Source organism: Humulus lupulus, chromosome 2 (assembly GCF_963169125.1).
Source record: "Humulus lupulus chromosome 2, drHumLupu1.1, whole genome shotgun sequence".
In the NCBI taxonomy this organism is placed as follows: Eukaryota; Viridiplantae; Streptophyta; class Magnoliopsida; order Rosales; family Cannabaceae; genus Humulus; species Humulus lupulus.
In genome coordinates, this window is record NC_084794.1 from 291,824,533 (window position 1) to 291,841,022 (window position 16,490).

The following is a 16,490-nucleotide window of genomic DNA, read 5'->3' on the forward strand; positions in this document are numbered from 1 at the left end:
ACTTTAATTGGATTGCTGTGCCTGCACGTTTAATCAATCTGAATCTGTTGCATCTTTTAATTAATTCAAATGGTTGCGTTGTGTACATTACATATTATATAGGTAAACGTTTAATATTAAGTGATTTACAATAATGCTCATTTGGTATCCTTTATTTTGAAAACGTATATATTTGGTACTCTGTATTTTGAAATCATACATATCTAGTACCTTAAACTCAAATTTATTTAATAAAATTTTTCCAATTTAATCACCATGTTTTCAATTATGTGAGTTCCAAATTCAAGTTTAATTATTTAATTACATATAACTTATGACAGTTTTGTCATATTGATAAAATGTTATTTATCAAATATAAGTCTAAAGTAATAAATATGTATAATTTTAAAGTATAGAATAGCATACGAGCATTATTGAAAAAAAAAATACAAAAATAATACTTTATAAAAACACATAGTACCAAATGAGTGACAACACTCTTAATGTGTAACAAATTATCAGTAATTTTTCTTCTTAAATTAGTCATGAATTTGCAATACAATTTAGAGGTATTGGCAAGATAAGAAAAGAAAGGTAAGTAAAACGTGCCATGAAAAAATTCATATTACCAAAGAGCTGACATTGAGTAAGAACACCCCAAAAAGAAAACAATAATAATACAAAATAACGGGTAATAGATCAAAATAAATGAAATAGACATAAGAATTTCAAAAGGACATGCTCCAAATATTCCTCAATTACATGCAGAGACCATCTACCTAGAACAGGTAAAAGCACATTGAACTATACAACCAATCCAAAATACAAAAGCTCCCAAATCCTAAAGGCTATCAGTAGGGAATGGTTAATCTAAACAGTAAAGACCCCCGAAAAGTGACGAAAAACGATGCTGTTGAGAGCAGCAGCGTGGAGGCTTCAGATGCAGTATGCCGTAGCAGCAGAAGAAGAGTATCCAGGGATACCTCTAGGCCATTTAACAATGGAAGCCATGACAAACAGACAATATGATAATGAGAATCAAGGCAATGATTATACCCAAAACAATCAATTTTATCTTCATGTTCTGGAGCCACATCCTTCTTCTCATCTTAGTCCCTTGTTGCCTGAAATCTTGAGCCTGCAATACGGCATTGATATCAAAATATAAGACCATGACAATTGACTTGTGTTCAGACACCAACCGCCCGGCATCAAAAACCAAAACTCTGGAACAAAGAACTATGTTTGAGTACAATATGAAGTTCAATAACTAACCTGGGAGCGGAGGTTCTCAGTTTTATCCACCAGCAACTCAATCTTCTCACCACGGTCAAGAACCTGCATGAAACAGAGGATAACAAAAAGCAAACTTGGTGAATTCATTTAGTAAATGAAGTAAAGAGATCTAAGATAAAAGAAAATGTCACACCCTTTATACAAGAGACAAGAGTTTAAAACTTAATAAAGCAAAAAAAAACTATTCAAAACAAGCATGTTAAAAGCAGGCTATTTGCTCATTTTCTTAGGTCAAACTGATTTGCACCCAGTTTTAAGATGGGCAGCTGTATTACTACCTTCTCAATATTTTCCATCATGACACCCTTAACTTCAGACACCTGAGCTTTAACTTTAGAAAGCTTGCTGATCTCTTCAGGATGGTCCACACAATATTGCATGTGTTCCTTTAATTTGGATCTACAAAATTGATTAAATAGTTAGCATGTTGATGAAAACATAATGCTACATTTCCAGGAAGAAAGACGTATATTAATACCCAAACTCCTTGTTGAGGCCATGAGCAACAGCAGTGGCTGCTTTTCCTCCACCATATCTTTTGTTAAAATCCTCCTTAATTCTTTCCAAAAAAGCAATGGGAATTTGTCTACCAGCAGATTCAGCTGCAACTACACAATAGGCTGCAAAAGCCAACATAGTAGAATTAGAATTGTACCTCATATAATAGGCATGAAAAATTGTCAATTAATTGCCAGACACTAGAAATAGTTCTGGAGAAACAAAATCAGTTTATTTAATGGAACACTTCCTCATTTCTTATGGTACAAATACATACGTTCATTGCTAGCACAATCACTAATTTTCCCAGGAACTCCATTATGTACCATAACTAGATTTCTTTCTCATTGCCTCAGTCACCTAATTTGATTGTACCCACAAAATCAAAGAAAAGTTCTAAGAATAAGGTGAAGGTGCCATTTAAGATCTCTGGGCATCTACCACAGCTGAAGCTTATAACACATTCAAATTTTTGTTACAAATCTGGGGACTTATCCTAAAACTTTCTCAGAACTCTGTTTTGAAACAAGTATTGTCTATAGAAAAATAGACAAGGCAAAAGAAACCCCCAACTAGATCCAAACCATTAAACAAAAAACAAACCATTATGTTCGAGATAAATACAAAATTTTCCAGGCGACAAACTTTTTTGGAAAAAAATAATAATAAAAAAAAAATAGATTGTCGAAGCTGCTCTAAAAGACGCCTTCAAGGTCAGCTATTCCTGGGCGTCACGTCCTCTAGATTGAACATAATTAACATATCTAAAATGGTCCCTCAAATCGTTGGTTAGAAGAAAATCAACGTAAGACTCCCAATGTTTTTTTTTCAAGTTATAACAGATCTGTTCCATGCATATAGAATCACACAATGTCATTGGTTCAATTCCATGGACATTAAGGCCTTCTTAAGGAACAAATTTAGAAGGGAAAAAATGAAGAAAAATGTTTTCTACAAATTTGATTGGAGATTTTTTTAATATTTCCTTTTTTTGTAGATATTTATAATTGTTGTAAATTTTAAAAAATTATACTAAATTATAATTTTTCTAGAAAAAGAATTATTAATTTATTGATTCAATAATGAGAAAATGGAATGCTTCTTAAAATCCATCGAGGTACAAACAAGGCCGAAACAGAAGAAAAAGAAGACCAACGAAGGTATGAAATCCAATGAATTTAGTAATTAAAGAAGGTATGAAAAGGGTAGTTAAACATAATAACAAACAATCATGTATAAGCACAAACTATCAGGCATGGATCATAAAGAGAGAAGTCAACCAAATGAACAAATCTGAGCACAATAACGCAAACCCATATTCAGATTTGGCTGAGAAATTCAATTCAGAAACACAGAAATCACATAGCAACCCAGATCATACATATGCATACAGCCATTAATTAACATTGATTATCAGTATTAGGACTCACTGAAGCCATTTTCGACGAGGTAATTGAAGGTGTGGCCATCGCAATTGTAGGTAAACTTGTTGTTGGAAGCCGGAAGCTTCTGTAGGCATTGAGAAGCGATGCTGGTGAAATTTCCGGTGAACTCCGTGTACTCAGCGAGGACCACCGTACCTCGAGCAACGAAGCTGTAGATCAAAGACTGCTGCCCCATCTTCACAAAAAACAAACCCTAACCCTTTAAACAATCAAGATAAAACAAAATCAGGCTGATTCAAAGACCAGAGAAGACGAAGCCGATTTGAGATCGCAGAAAAAAGTTGCTGGATTTGCGTCTGCGGAATACACCGCAATTCAATACGACCAAATATATATTTATATATAATGGAGAGAGAGAGAGAGAAGAAGGGATTACCTTGAGGCTTGAAATAGATGTGAAAATGTCAAGAGAAAATATTACAGAGATGTTATGATATAATGGAATGAAATAACGACGAAATATCTTAATTCCTAGAATAGTTCGCCTCTCTCACGCGGCTCTTTTGAATTTTTGGCCGTAACATCTAGAGAGTATGCCTCGTCTCATTTCAAACCAGCCTCTTTTTTTTTAAATAATATTTTATTTTTTAAATTATTAATTAACAAAGTGCTTTGCTGGCTTTTTTTTTTATTTTTTTTAAATATACATATATTTATAGAGGGAGCCCTCTAGCCATGGGCATTAGTTTTAACCTTGAGTATTGTGTTTTTGTTATAATTTTTTATAAATTATTTATAGTGTTAAAATCATAGTTTAAATAGTGTATTTTCTACGCGTATAAAAAAAATCAGGCACGTGTGTAACTGATTATTTGAACTTTGATTTCGACATCATAAATTATTCGAAATTTTCCGAAAATTGTTGGGATGTTTGTTATATCTATAATGTACGTCATTATGAAAACATAGTTTAGTTATAATTTCTCCAAGTGTCGAAAATATAAAACACTCCTACGGTAAGAGTAAAAGTGATGCATCTACCTAAGAAGCTTCTTGTGTATATCATGTACATCGTCATATAAAAAAAATTGGGTTATAATTTTTTTAAGTACTAAAAACAGAAAACGCTCCTACAGTAGGGACAAAAATAATATAATCAATGGAATATTAATCACTCATAATTGGGATTGAATTGACCTATGGTCAACTTTATGATATGACTATATTAGATAATAACGATACTTTATTTATCTATCTATAATTAATATCGATCTAGTCCGATATAATTAAATACATCTAATCTTATTTACTTAGTCAATATCCTGGATATAACATTACACCAGATTGTGTAAGTAGATCATAACGTAGATTAACAAGTTAGTGTAAATTTTGGGCCCTAACTTAATCTTAGGACTAATGCTTTATAACATATAACCATAATTATAATACATTGTAACCAAATCACTATAATTGTGATTATCCATATGTTCAGGATTTAATAGATTTTATATTAAATAAATAATCATGTAATTAAAGAAGCGAGTAATGCGATTGACAAATCAAAATAGATTTATATTATTTATTGATAATGAAATGAGGTTGCATAGATAATCTATTTTACTCAAGGCATAAACCCCCCACAAATACAACACTAATTCTATTCTATTCTCACATCTAATCAAACAAAATATATTTGATTTCAAAGTGTAAGCAAACAACATGTAACATTATTTGCAATATTATTATTATTCCACTCAATTAGGCAATTGGAAATAATAGAACGAAAATTTGGAATATGAATGGTGATAGTAATATAATAGAATAAGAATAGTGAAGTAATTATGTTGTTAAGTTGGAGTTATGGAATCAATGTCAGAATAATTATTCTTATGTTAGGTTGATGGTAGAATAAAATGATATTGAATAAAATTATTTTTTTTTTTACAAAAATCCCTTTAACTTGAAATGTATTATAACGTCTCAAATTTTCTAATAAGGCTTAGAGCCTTGATTGGGGGTCAGGATGAAAAATTATGGAATTATGTGATATTTATGTGCATCATTATGTGATTATGTGAGTTATATTATAATATGACTTAATATGCATGTTTAGGTGTATTAAATATGCATGTGGGCCCATTTTTGTTTAATTGGACAATTTTTATAATTTGGCCGTTATGATAATATTTTGCATATATGTGATATGTGTGTGGTACTTCATTATTATATGGATATGTTTGGGTTACTCAGCACAAGACGATCCTAGGGAGAAAGCTAGTGGTTAGGTCACAGCGGGACCCATACTTCACTCGGAGCAAGTTAATGGGTATTTAGTACATTACCGGGATATTGGGTAATGGGAATGATAATTTGATGATATATTGGGAGTTAGTGAGATTATGGAGAAATTCAGGGAATTTTGACTATTTTACTCCTGGGGGCCTTTTTGGGACCCCGAGTTTTAGGATTTGCTTCAGGTTATTTAAGCTCGAAGTAACCTGTTAGAAATATAAAAGAACGTTCAGAACGTTTTCTCTTTCTCTCGTTTCCTTTTTGACATCATTCGCATTTTCGAAGGAAACTCGAGTTTTAAGACTCGAATTCAAGCAAGGATTGAGGCATAGCGATTCTAGGGAAGATTAGAAGCTTATTAGCCGAAGGATTTGGCTGGGAAACGACTCAATTAGAGGTAATATGAGTTTTAAGTCTTGAGTTTTCGAGTTTTTAAGCTTGAATTGGATTTTATGTTTTGATGAGTTTTTTATTCGATTGAGACTTGGGTTTTTATGGTTTTGGGCCATTGGGGTGTTTGGGAACTTTGTTTTTGGGATTTGGATATGATTGGATAGGGTTTTGGAAGATTTTTAAATGAAGAAAACGAAGGTTTTAGTTGGGTTCTGTTATCCCCATTTCCTGCGTGGACCTGGGACATTCGTCCAGGCCCATGGTCAAGGGTTGTTCAGTGTAATGCCTCAAATTTCCTAATAAGGTTTAAGACCTTGATTAGGAGGCCGGGAGGGCCATAAATGATTTATTATGATATTTAATTATTATATGCATGTTTACGTGAATTATATTATTATATAATGGTGAATGCATGCATATGGGCTCATATTTATAATGCAAGGGCATTTTGGTAATTTGGCCATTGTGGGCGTACTTGTTTATTTTGGGTGCGTGATTGTGATTAATTAGTATAGCCACATTATAAGGTGGATTGGCTCGAGCTATCGACATGAGACGATCATGAGGTGTAAGCGTTCGGTCTAGTCATAACGGGTTTAAGTTCGGGGCTCGGGGTGAGTCTCGGGGTGAATTTAATGATTAGAGCATTACCGGGAATTAAAGGGTAATGGGATATGATTTATTGGTGTTTGAGGATTTTGAGATTAGCGGGAATTGGGAAGCGTTAATTATAATTAACGAGTTAGGCGAGAAAGGACGGTTTTACCCTCGGAAGACTTTAGAGGGGTTTATTTGGCTTAGGGGTATTTTGGTCTTTTGGCCCTAAGGATATATATGACATAAAGGGCTGTGGAAAACAGAGTAAAAACAGAGCCATCCTCATCCTCTCTTCCTTCCTCTCCCGTACAAGATTTTCCCTTCTCTTTTCTTTGAATTTTGAGAGCCCAAATCAAGAAGTTAAGCTTGGAAATCAAAGGTGGCAGCTAGGAGACATGTTTCAACCATTAAAGGGGATTCAAAACAGGTTTCAAGGTGAGTTTTAGACTTTGGTTTCAGGTGTTGCTCTGTTTTCAAGTTTTGGTTTTCAGTTTTTGATACTTGTGAGAAGTTTGGATTCAAAGGGGTTTTGAAGGATTATAGGATTGGGTTTTGATGAGGGGAGGTTATGGGTGTTGTCTATGGGTTTAATTGTATGTTAGGAAGAGGTTTTATGAAGGTTTGAGGGGCTGGTTCTAAGGGAAAACGCATGGGCAATTCTGAGTTCGCGTGCTGGTTTTAGGCTGAACTGGGCTCGGTGCCGCGGCACGGCTTTTGCGTGCCGCGGCCCACGCGCGTCTGGCAGATGGGGGCTTCTCTGTTTGGGGGGCGTGCCGCGGCACAGCTTTTGGGGGCCGCGTCCCATAAGGCCAAATTTGCTAAAAAGTGGTTTTTAGCTTAGGGATTCTTACCATAGGCCTCGGGGTTGGACCTAGTACCCGGTTGGGTAGTATTTGAGGTCTCGGGGGCTGGGATTTGGTTTGGGAACCCTCAGTTATCATTTTTATTAATGATACCTTATATTTGGTTGTGACTAGGTGACCGCTAAAGGACTAAAAGTTGATCGTTCTCAAGGGTCGTTCTTTTAATCGTTCTAGCTCGGCTTTGAGGTAAGAAAACTGCACCCTGTGTATATGTGACATGCATGGCTATTCTTGATGGGTGTTGGTTGCCTATTAAACGTGACATGCATGGCTGTTATAGGTGCATGATGGATTGTTGGATATATTGCATACGGTGCATGAGAAACATGTGATTAGGACATGCTTTGTATACTGGGTATGAGATTGTTCAGAGCTTGAGCCTCTGTGGTTGTGCATGGTCCTAATTGTACTGGTATCTGTTAGTGAGCATGCTAAATACCTTGTTTATGGATATTGAACATGTGATATATGATTGGTGGCATGTCTTACTCGTGAACGACACTGACTAGTCAGGGACCGACTCTAAAGTCGATGATCACGCATTGAATAGCTCTATAGCATTAATGCAGGACCGACCCTAAGGTCGAAGAACTTATAAGCGCTTGCCTGGTTACGACCAGATGACTATAGCCAAGGTATATGACCCCGGTGACCGTTTGTCACATGGCTAAGGGACGTTGTCCATAGTTTCGACTCTAGAGTCGTGAGGAAGGTTATGTTGGTGACTAATCACCTTGCACCTGTCCTAATCAAGATTAAGTCGAGAATCATGCATTGAATGGCTCTATGGCATTAATGCCAAACCGACCCTAAGGTCGAAGAACTATTAAGTGCTTGCCTGGTCTACGACCAGATATTTATGGCCAAGGTATATGACCTCGGTGACTGTTTGTCACATGGCCAAGGGACGCTGTCCATTGCACGACTCTAGGGTCGGGAGGAAGGTTATGTTGGTGACCATTCACCATGCACCTGTCCTAATCAAACTTATGAAAGGATCACTTGTCAGTTAAGCCCTGGTGACCCTATCGTCACATGGCTAGAAGGAGCGATGCTCAGTATTGTGACTTTTGGCTATTGTCACCTATTTGTTTGGACTGATAGTCTTGAATGGTTACTATGATCGTTGTTGATATTATAGCATACTTTATTGGGTTTTCTTGCTGGGTTTCGGCTCACGGGTGCTACGTGGTGCAGGTAAATGCAAGAGGAAGCTGGACCATCCTTGAGTTTGAGAGCTTAGGTGATGACGTGTACATATGCAGCTGCTCGTCCGCTACAGCCGAGGTTTAAAGTGGAACTAGGGTTGAACCCTGTTTTGCCGCCTAGGACGGCTTATTGTATATATTTTCTGTAATAAACTCTGAAACTTTATTCTCGGGATCCCAATGTATATATATTAAACGTTCTAGTGAAACGTTACAACTTATCCAAAATGTTTAATCCCTAAACCGCTAATCATACTTAGTTCACGATTTCGCCCAAATGACTCGATTAGCGAGTCTAGCACTGTTTACAAGGCACACCGTAACGGTCCCTGGAGTTGGGGCGTTACAACTTGGTATCAGAGCGAGCCAAGGTTTATGGTTCCTGAAAACAAGCTGGGCATGTACACTCATCACTGAAGATAGCTTCACTCAAGGAATGGTAACTATTTCTGTAGCTATGTGTTTAGCTGTTTGAGTAAAATGTGAATGCTTTACCTGCATATTGTATTAGGGAGCATGAGATTCTGATAGAGCCTGGCTCTTGACTATATGATTATATGCTCCGTGAATATATATGTTTGCATGACTGTGATCATATGGTTACCTGCTCTGTGAATATATATAATTGTGTTGTTTGCATGCTGGGATTGGAAGCATGGTTTGAGTATTGGAAGAGCAGGGATTATGAGTATGTATGAATTCCATGGGCATGTTTGCAGCACTGCAAGTGGTTTATGATTGTGGTGTGGTAAGGTTTATCCCATGGGAAAAGCCCTTGATATGCTTATGGTGATTAATGGATCAAGTTATTGACTGCAGATTGAATCAGCAGGTTTATGTTCAAGGCAGATTATGAGGCCTGGTGCTAGTTATACAGGGGCTGGGAGTTACAGCCAGGGTATCAGTTCTTCATCTGCATCTTTGAATGTTCAGCAGACGCTTACAGACTTGCAATCAAGATTGCAGAGGCAGGAGGAAGAGATTAGATATTTGAAGCAACAGCGGAGTCTGTTGGGTGGGACCTCTTCCTTACCTGTGCCAGGGGTGGCATCAGTTTCAGCTCAGCCTAGGGTTGAGAACAGATGGGAATTTCTCTGTGGAAGATTCCTGAAGTTTTGTCCTCCAATCTTTGAGGGAGGCTTAGATCCATTCAGAGCTGAGCAATGGATGGGTATGATCAGCTCCATTCTTGATAGTATGGGACTGGTGGGTCACGATAGGGTGATCTGTGCTACATGTGTATTGCGGGATGATGCCCGGACATGGTGGGAGGTGGTATCCCAGACACGTGACACAGCTGTGATGGACTGGAAAGAATTTAGGCAGCTGTTTAATGAGAGGTATTACTGTGATATAGCTAAGACTGCCAAGATGAATGAGTTTCTGAATCTTGTTCAGGGCAGTACATCAGTGACCGAGTATGTTACTAAGTTTGATGAGTTGGCCAAGTTTGCCTTAGGCATGGTACCCACAGATATAGCTCGGAAGGAAAGGTTTATTCAGGGGTTGAATCCTGGAATAGCTCTGGGCATTAGAGTTGCCCCAGTGTGCGAAGTCTCTACCTATGCTCAGGTGGTAGGGAAGGCTCTTGTTGTAGAGAGCACAGGACATCAGATTGGGCAGCAGAGTGCTGAAGAGCATGGAGCCCAGATAGTGGTACCTCCACTTATTGGAGCAAGCAAGAAGAAAAGTTGGAAATCTTACCCAGAGTGCGCTCGGTGCAAGAGGCATCATTTGGGAGAATGCCAAGCAAAGGCATGTTTCTTTTGTGGGATGGTTGGGCATCTTAAGAAGGATTGTCTGAGTCTAAGAGAGCTTAAGCAAAAGAGGATTGACAGCTCGATTTCAACTCAAGTGTTTGTTCCAGAACAGTTAGAGTCAGAGACAGAGACTAGTTCCTCGGGGATGACAGGTCAGTTTTCTAGTTCTGGGATGTGAATTATGCTATTTGGCTTTGGTGCCATGTTATTCTTTTATTGGTATGTTTATAGAGAAGGGTATATTGATGGTATATGTAGATCACATGGTTATGTTGTGATGGGAAAAGTGATACGATATTGGTGACTTAAGAGATAGGTTGAGTTATGGCAAGGACTCATCATTGGTTTCATGAGTTAGTTATGACTAACCAGGGTTGATCCAGGGTTTGGATTGGTTAAATAATTAAAGAGCAGTCTTGAAAGGCAAGGAAAGTGTAGTAATTCTTGAGCTTGAGAGCGGAAAGTTTTGTGACAATTGGCACAGTGCATGGATTCAATATGTTTATGATACCAGATGTGAGGGCTAGAGTTTGTGCAGGGAGGTGCATGGAACTCTTAGCCAGTGTGGTGGATGCCACTTAGATTGTACCGGTGAGATCAAGACAGACTGGATTAGTCTGTGGGTTCTGAGTGTGGGTTACCAGATGGTCTGCCAGGCCTTCTTTTTATTGAAAGAAGATTAGATTGGTGATTGATTTAGTACCAGAGATGAAATCAGATGTAAACACTGTTTTGAGTGGCTCAGTGGAATTATAAAAATTAAAGGTTTAATGGTTGAGTAAGAATCATTTAAGGTGGATCTTGGATCTGGTTAGGACCAGTTAGAGATCAAAGTGAGGAAATCAAGTAAAGGGTTGTGTTGGTATCAGATTAGAGCACTGCGAGTGCTGAGCATATCTTGAGAATTGTTTGATACTAAGTGTTTGTGAGTCAGATGAATTAAGCATTCAAAGATTTATTTGAATGGGATTTATGATCGTCTTGGACGATGGAATAGTGGTGCTTTCTCTGTGGAGAATTGCCAAGAGTGAGGAGTGCCTCTTAGGATCACAATCAGGCAACATAGTGTAATGATCCCACACGCTCGATGTTTCTTTCCAACCCTTTGCTTCTTTTCTGGTCGTTCAACCTCTTTCTCCTTTTCTTTTTCATTATCCTCTTTCTCGGTCTCTTTGTCTTTTTCCTTATCTTGATTTTGTTGATCATTCCTCTCTTTCGTACGTTCTCTTTTTTCCTTTCCTTCGCTTGTTCTTCTCCATCAGAACTTGACAAATTAGTTTCAGTATACTCCAACCACTCCCCCATCATCCCTTCTAAATTTTCCTCGTTATCCATATTAACGATCTATTTACATATTTATAAACACAATTTCAGCAAAAAATATAAAACATAATATGAATGTGCTCATAAAACATAATAAATATAAAACATAATAACAAGACATGATTATTATGATCATTCAAGGACAAGTCATGTATGTAAATAAAGCAGCTATAAACAGAAATTACATTTAAAAGTTATATAAAAAAATGAACAAATCATGTATAATCAAAAATACATTTTAAGAGTAAAATATTTTTTTATAAATAATGAGAAGGGCCCCATAGCTGGGTCCGTAAATGTACACATCTATATTATACTACTTGCAATTTCAGTATAGTTTAATGTTTTAATATTGTATACTGTTTTAAGATTTATTTTGAAAAAGACTAGAATATTATAGATATTTATATGTGGGAGAGAGATCATGCGAAACACTAAAAATAAGTCAAGTACAAAGTTCACAACGAAAAATAATTGAACATATATATAATAAATTATATATTGACTATTGATCCATAAATATCAGATTAATTTCTATCACATGACCATGGCCATGGCGATGAGCTGAATAGTATTATATGTGATTATAAAGGAAATAGTATAATAATACTACCGGCTATATCTACACTACCCTTATATTGATCTCAATATATTCAACAAAACTAGCTAGCATATACAATGTTGACAACTATAAGATAAGAAAATTAAAAGGCAATTTTTCACCTAAGTAAAATTAAGGAATATTACACAATTTCATTCAAACAAACTCAGCATTTGAGAAAGAACAGAAATAAGCTTCCAAAGAGCTTAGAACAAACACCTGAATCTAATTAATCCATGAAATCTGATTTTACTCTTGGGGCAAACTCTAGCCCAACTTATGCTCATCTATATATATATATATGTCACTCTTTCATTTTTCACTGAGGTTGCTGAAGGGTACACATACAGATACAGACAAATTTTTTACTCTTTCATTTCAACTAAACACGGTCCTGAGCAGTACTATATTTAAGGTTGCTGAAGTGTTTACTTATTTTTTCTTCTTCTTCTTCTCTAAATTATGCTCAGCTAAAGCAGTATATTTAAGTTTAACAACTTCAAGATTATGCTCATCTATATATATATATATATCAATCAATCTGTTTTCACGAATCTATAATGATATATATATAATAATACAATAATGGCATACCTCCGTGAAGTGGTCGCCGGAGTGGGAAGGGAAGACTGTGTCCGCGCCAGAGTGGGCTGGGCAGTGCTGCCGCCGCTGAGACGTGCTCGGTCCGTTCCATTCGCGAAACAGAGAGGAAGAGCAAAGGAGGAAGAGCAGAGGAGGCTGGGCTGGGCTGGGCTGGGCTGTTCCGTTCGTTTGGGCAGTCGCCACCGGAGGGAGGAAGGATGAGTTGAGTGCAGTAGGGGGCTGAGTGAGAGTCCTGTGCGCCTGCGCCGTGCGTAGAGAAGGAAGAGAAGAGACTCTTCTCTGATGCCCTAGTAAAAATAAAAAAAACAGATTTTATTTAATTTTTAATTAATAATTATATAATATTATATTATTATATATAATAGTAGTCGGTCGGTTTCGGTTCCGTTCGGTCGGTCCGGACAATATTTCCAAACCAACCGACCAATGGCGGTTTGCGCCGTTGGCGGTTTTTTCGGTTTCGGTTTTTTCGGTGTTCGGATGGTCGGTTTTTTCGGTTTTTCGGATTTTATGCTCAGCCCTAGAAGACATGCTGAGAGCATGTGTGCTGGATTTCGGTGGGTCTTGGAGTAAGTATCTGCCTTTGATAGAATTCTCCTACAATAACAGTTATCAATCTACCATTGGAGTAGCACCTTATGAGATGTTGTATGGTAGGAAGTACAGATCTCCCATTCATTGGGATGAGACAGGAGAAAGAAGATACTTAGGTCCTGTGGCAGTTCAGAGGACCAGTGAGGCTATTGAGAAGATTATAGCTCGAATGCTTGTTTCTCAAAGTAGACAGAAGAGCTATGCAGATCCCAAGCGTAGGAACGTGGAGTTCCAGGTAGGAGACTATGTTATCCTCAGAGTCTCACCAAGGAAAGGGGTGAGAAGATTTGGGAAGAAAGGCAAGCTGAGTCCTAGATTTGTAGGTCCATTTGAGATCCTGGAGAGGATTAGTCAGGTGGCTTACAGATTGGCTTTGCCTCCGGCGTTGTCTGCCCTGCATAATGTATTCCATGTATCAGCTCTTCGGAGATATGTATCTGATGTGGGCCATATTCTGAGTTATGAAGATCTGGAGCTTGAGCCAGATCTCTCCTTTGAGGAGCAGCCAGTTCAGATACTTGACAGAAAGGACAAGGTCCTCAGGAATAAGACAATACCTTTGGTTAAGATGTTGTGGAGGAACAGCAAGGTCGAGGAGGCGACCTGGGAGCTGGAGTCAGATATGCAGAGTCAGTATCCCGAGCTGTTCAAGTAATTTCGAGGACGAAATTTCAGTAAGGAGGGGATAGTTGTAATGCCCCGAATTCTCCGATGTGTTTAACGGCGTGAATCGTAGGCCGGGAGGGCCATACTTGCTAAATTGTGTTATTAATTGATAAAATGCATGTATATGTTGATTATATTATAATATGATGTGAAATGCATGCATGTGAGTCCATATTTTTAATTACAGGGGTGTGATGGTAACTTTGCCCGTTAAGGGTAAATTGTTTATTTGGATGTATGTTGGTGATATGTTTTAAGGCCACATTATAATGTGGATTTGTTCGAGCTATTCGACATGAGACAATCTTTAAGTGTTAAAGTAGTGGTTTAGTCATAACGGGATTAAGTTCGAGGCTCTGGGTGAGTCTCGGGATGTTTTAATGATTAGAACGTTGCCGGGAGTAAAAAGGGTAACGGGACATGAATTATTGGTGTTTGGGAATTTTGAGAATAGCGGGAATTGGGAAGCGTTAATTATGATTAATGGTATAGGTTCAAAAGTACCAACTTTGCCCTTGGGAAGGCTTTAGAAACTTTTAAAGACCTAGGTGTATTTTAGTCATTTGGGTTTGGATTTATATGGCTTTGGATGGCTGTAGAAACAGAACAGAAAAAAACAGAGCAAGAATTACCCTTCCCGTACATCCATTTCTCTCTTTCTTCCTTTGAAGTTTTTGGTCCCAATTTGAAGATGCAAGCTAGGAAATCAAAGCTTGGAAGTTGTAGTCTCAGTTCATCCATTGAAAAGGACTTTAATTCCATTTGAGGTGAGAATTCATCCATGAAAAACAAGCCATACTCTGTTTTACTTTATAGTTTTCAGCTTATAGTTTTGGTGTGGATAGTTGGAATCAATGGGAGTTTTTGTGTAAGATTGATTGGGTTTTGATGAGGGTATGATGTAGATGAAGTTTAGGGGTTGAATTGGGTGTTTTGGTAAGGTTTTGGATTGGTTTGGTTTCAAGAGAAATTGCAAAGAAGATGAACCAGAAAGTTTCTGGTCTGTAATTGGCGCAGCAGCGCCACTTAGGGCGCAGCAGCGCTAGGCAGGGCTCAGAGCTGGGATCTCTGACTTGGAAATAGGGCTGCAGCGCCACTCAATAGGGCTGCAGCGCCATTTAACAGGGCTGCATCGCTAGTCCATTTTTTAGCAAACTTATTTTAGGGCTCGGAATGATCCTTAAGGCTCGGGCTTTGGTTCCTTTGCCCCGTTTGAGTATATTAAGAATCCCGAGAGTGGGGGATTGATCCCGGGAGTGTGGTTTTAGATTGTGAACCATTTATTAACTTATTTTATTGATGGAATCCCATAATTGGTTATGACCAGGTAACCGCGAAAAGACCAAAAGGTTTATCGTTCTCAGGGGTCGTTCTTCTATTCATTATAGCTCGAACTAGAGTTAAGAAAACTGCACCCCAAGTGTGACATGCATGGATATTCATGTGGCATGTTGGTTGTATAAATATGGACATAGATTGAATATAGAATGCTTAGCATATACTGCTCACTTGTGTACGGTACTGACTCATTAGTCAGATTTGGCGAAGGTGCTAGTATCGACTGTGAAGCTGTGACTTATTAGTCAGGTTCGGCAGTGGTACTGGGCACTGGTCACATTGCGCTGACTCATTAGTCAGGACGGCCTTAGCGTGTATCACGCATGCCAACAGAGATTAAATCTAATCAACTATAAGCATTGAATGGCTCAAAGAGCATTAATGCCAGACCGACCCCGAGGGTCGATGAATGAAATAAGCGCTTGGAGGCTAGTGGCTTACCTAGCAGCCACTCTCCCACTTGAAATGGTGACATGCTTGTCAGTCACTCAGTATGGTTTATCAGAACCTGTTGAAGGCTAGTGGCTTACCTAGCAGCCACTCTTCCATTTGAATTAGTGACTTGCTTGTCAGTCACTCAGTATGGTTTATCAGAACCTGAAGTGATATTCACTCATTTGTTTGAAAGCTTTATGCTCAGTGTGATTATAATGATAATCATTTGATAATGTTTTATGTATAGTGTTATGTTTTCTTGCTGGGCTTTGGCTCATGGGTGCTATGTGGTGCAGGTAAAGGAAAAGAAAAGCTCACCTAGTCTTGAGTGGAGAGCTTAGGTGGTGTTGTCTACATATGCGGCCGCTTGACCACCACGACCAAGGAGTTCTCAGAGGAACTAGGGGGTTTACCCTATTTTTGCCGCTTAGGTTGGCGGGATTGTAAATTTTAAACAATAGTGACCATTTTGTACTGAGAACAACTTGTAAATGTTTTGTTTAGCTCTGCAGAACAGTTTGTAATGAAAATCTCCATTTCCTTTTTACTGGTTTCATACATTAACCTGTTAATTACACTTAGAGCACGTTTTTGACCAAAGGACTCGAGTAACGAGTCAAATTTTTGGTCCACCGTTCACCGTGACTGTTCTGGGGCAA

At 38.0% G+C, this 16,490-nt stretch overlaps 1 protein-coding gene across 3 annotated transcripts; it reads right to left on the bottom strand.

Moving 5' to 3' along the window:
* Positions 1-574: 574 nt before the first annotated feature.
* Positions 575-3,748, bottom strand: LOC133819775 (putative vesicle-associated membrane protein 726). 3 transcript variants are annotated; one of them, XM_062253111.1, is made up of 6 exons: positions 3,595-3,748; positions 3,204-3,417; positions 1,754-1,895; positions 1,554-1,674; positions 1,255-1,317; positions 575-1,117 (listed from the first exon to the last, which is right to left on the bottom strand). In XM_062253111.1, exons 2-6 carry the CDS (start codon positions 3,391-3,393, stop codon positions 974-976), a joined length of 660 nt encoding a protein of 219 aa, XP_062109095.1. In that variant the 5' UTR covers positions 3,394-3,417; positions 3,595-3,748; the 3' UTR covers positions 575-973. The 3 variants fall into 3 exon arrangements, with proteins under 3 accessions (XP_062109095.1, XP_062109094.1, XP_062109093.1); XM_062253110.1 differs by having other exon boundaries at positions 3,204-3,393; positions 3,595-3,743; XM_062253109.1 differs by lacking the exon at positions 3,595-3,748 and having other exon boundaries at positions 3,204-3,535.
* Between the last annotated feature and the right edge of the window lie 12,742 nt (positions 3,749-16,490).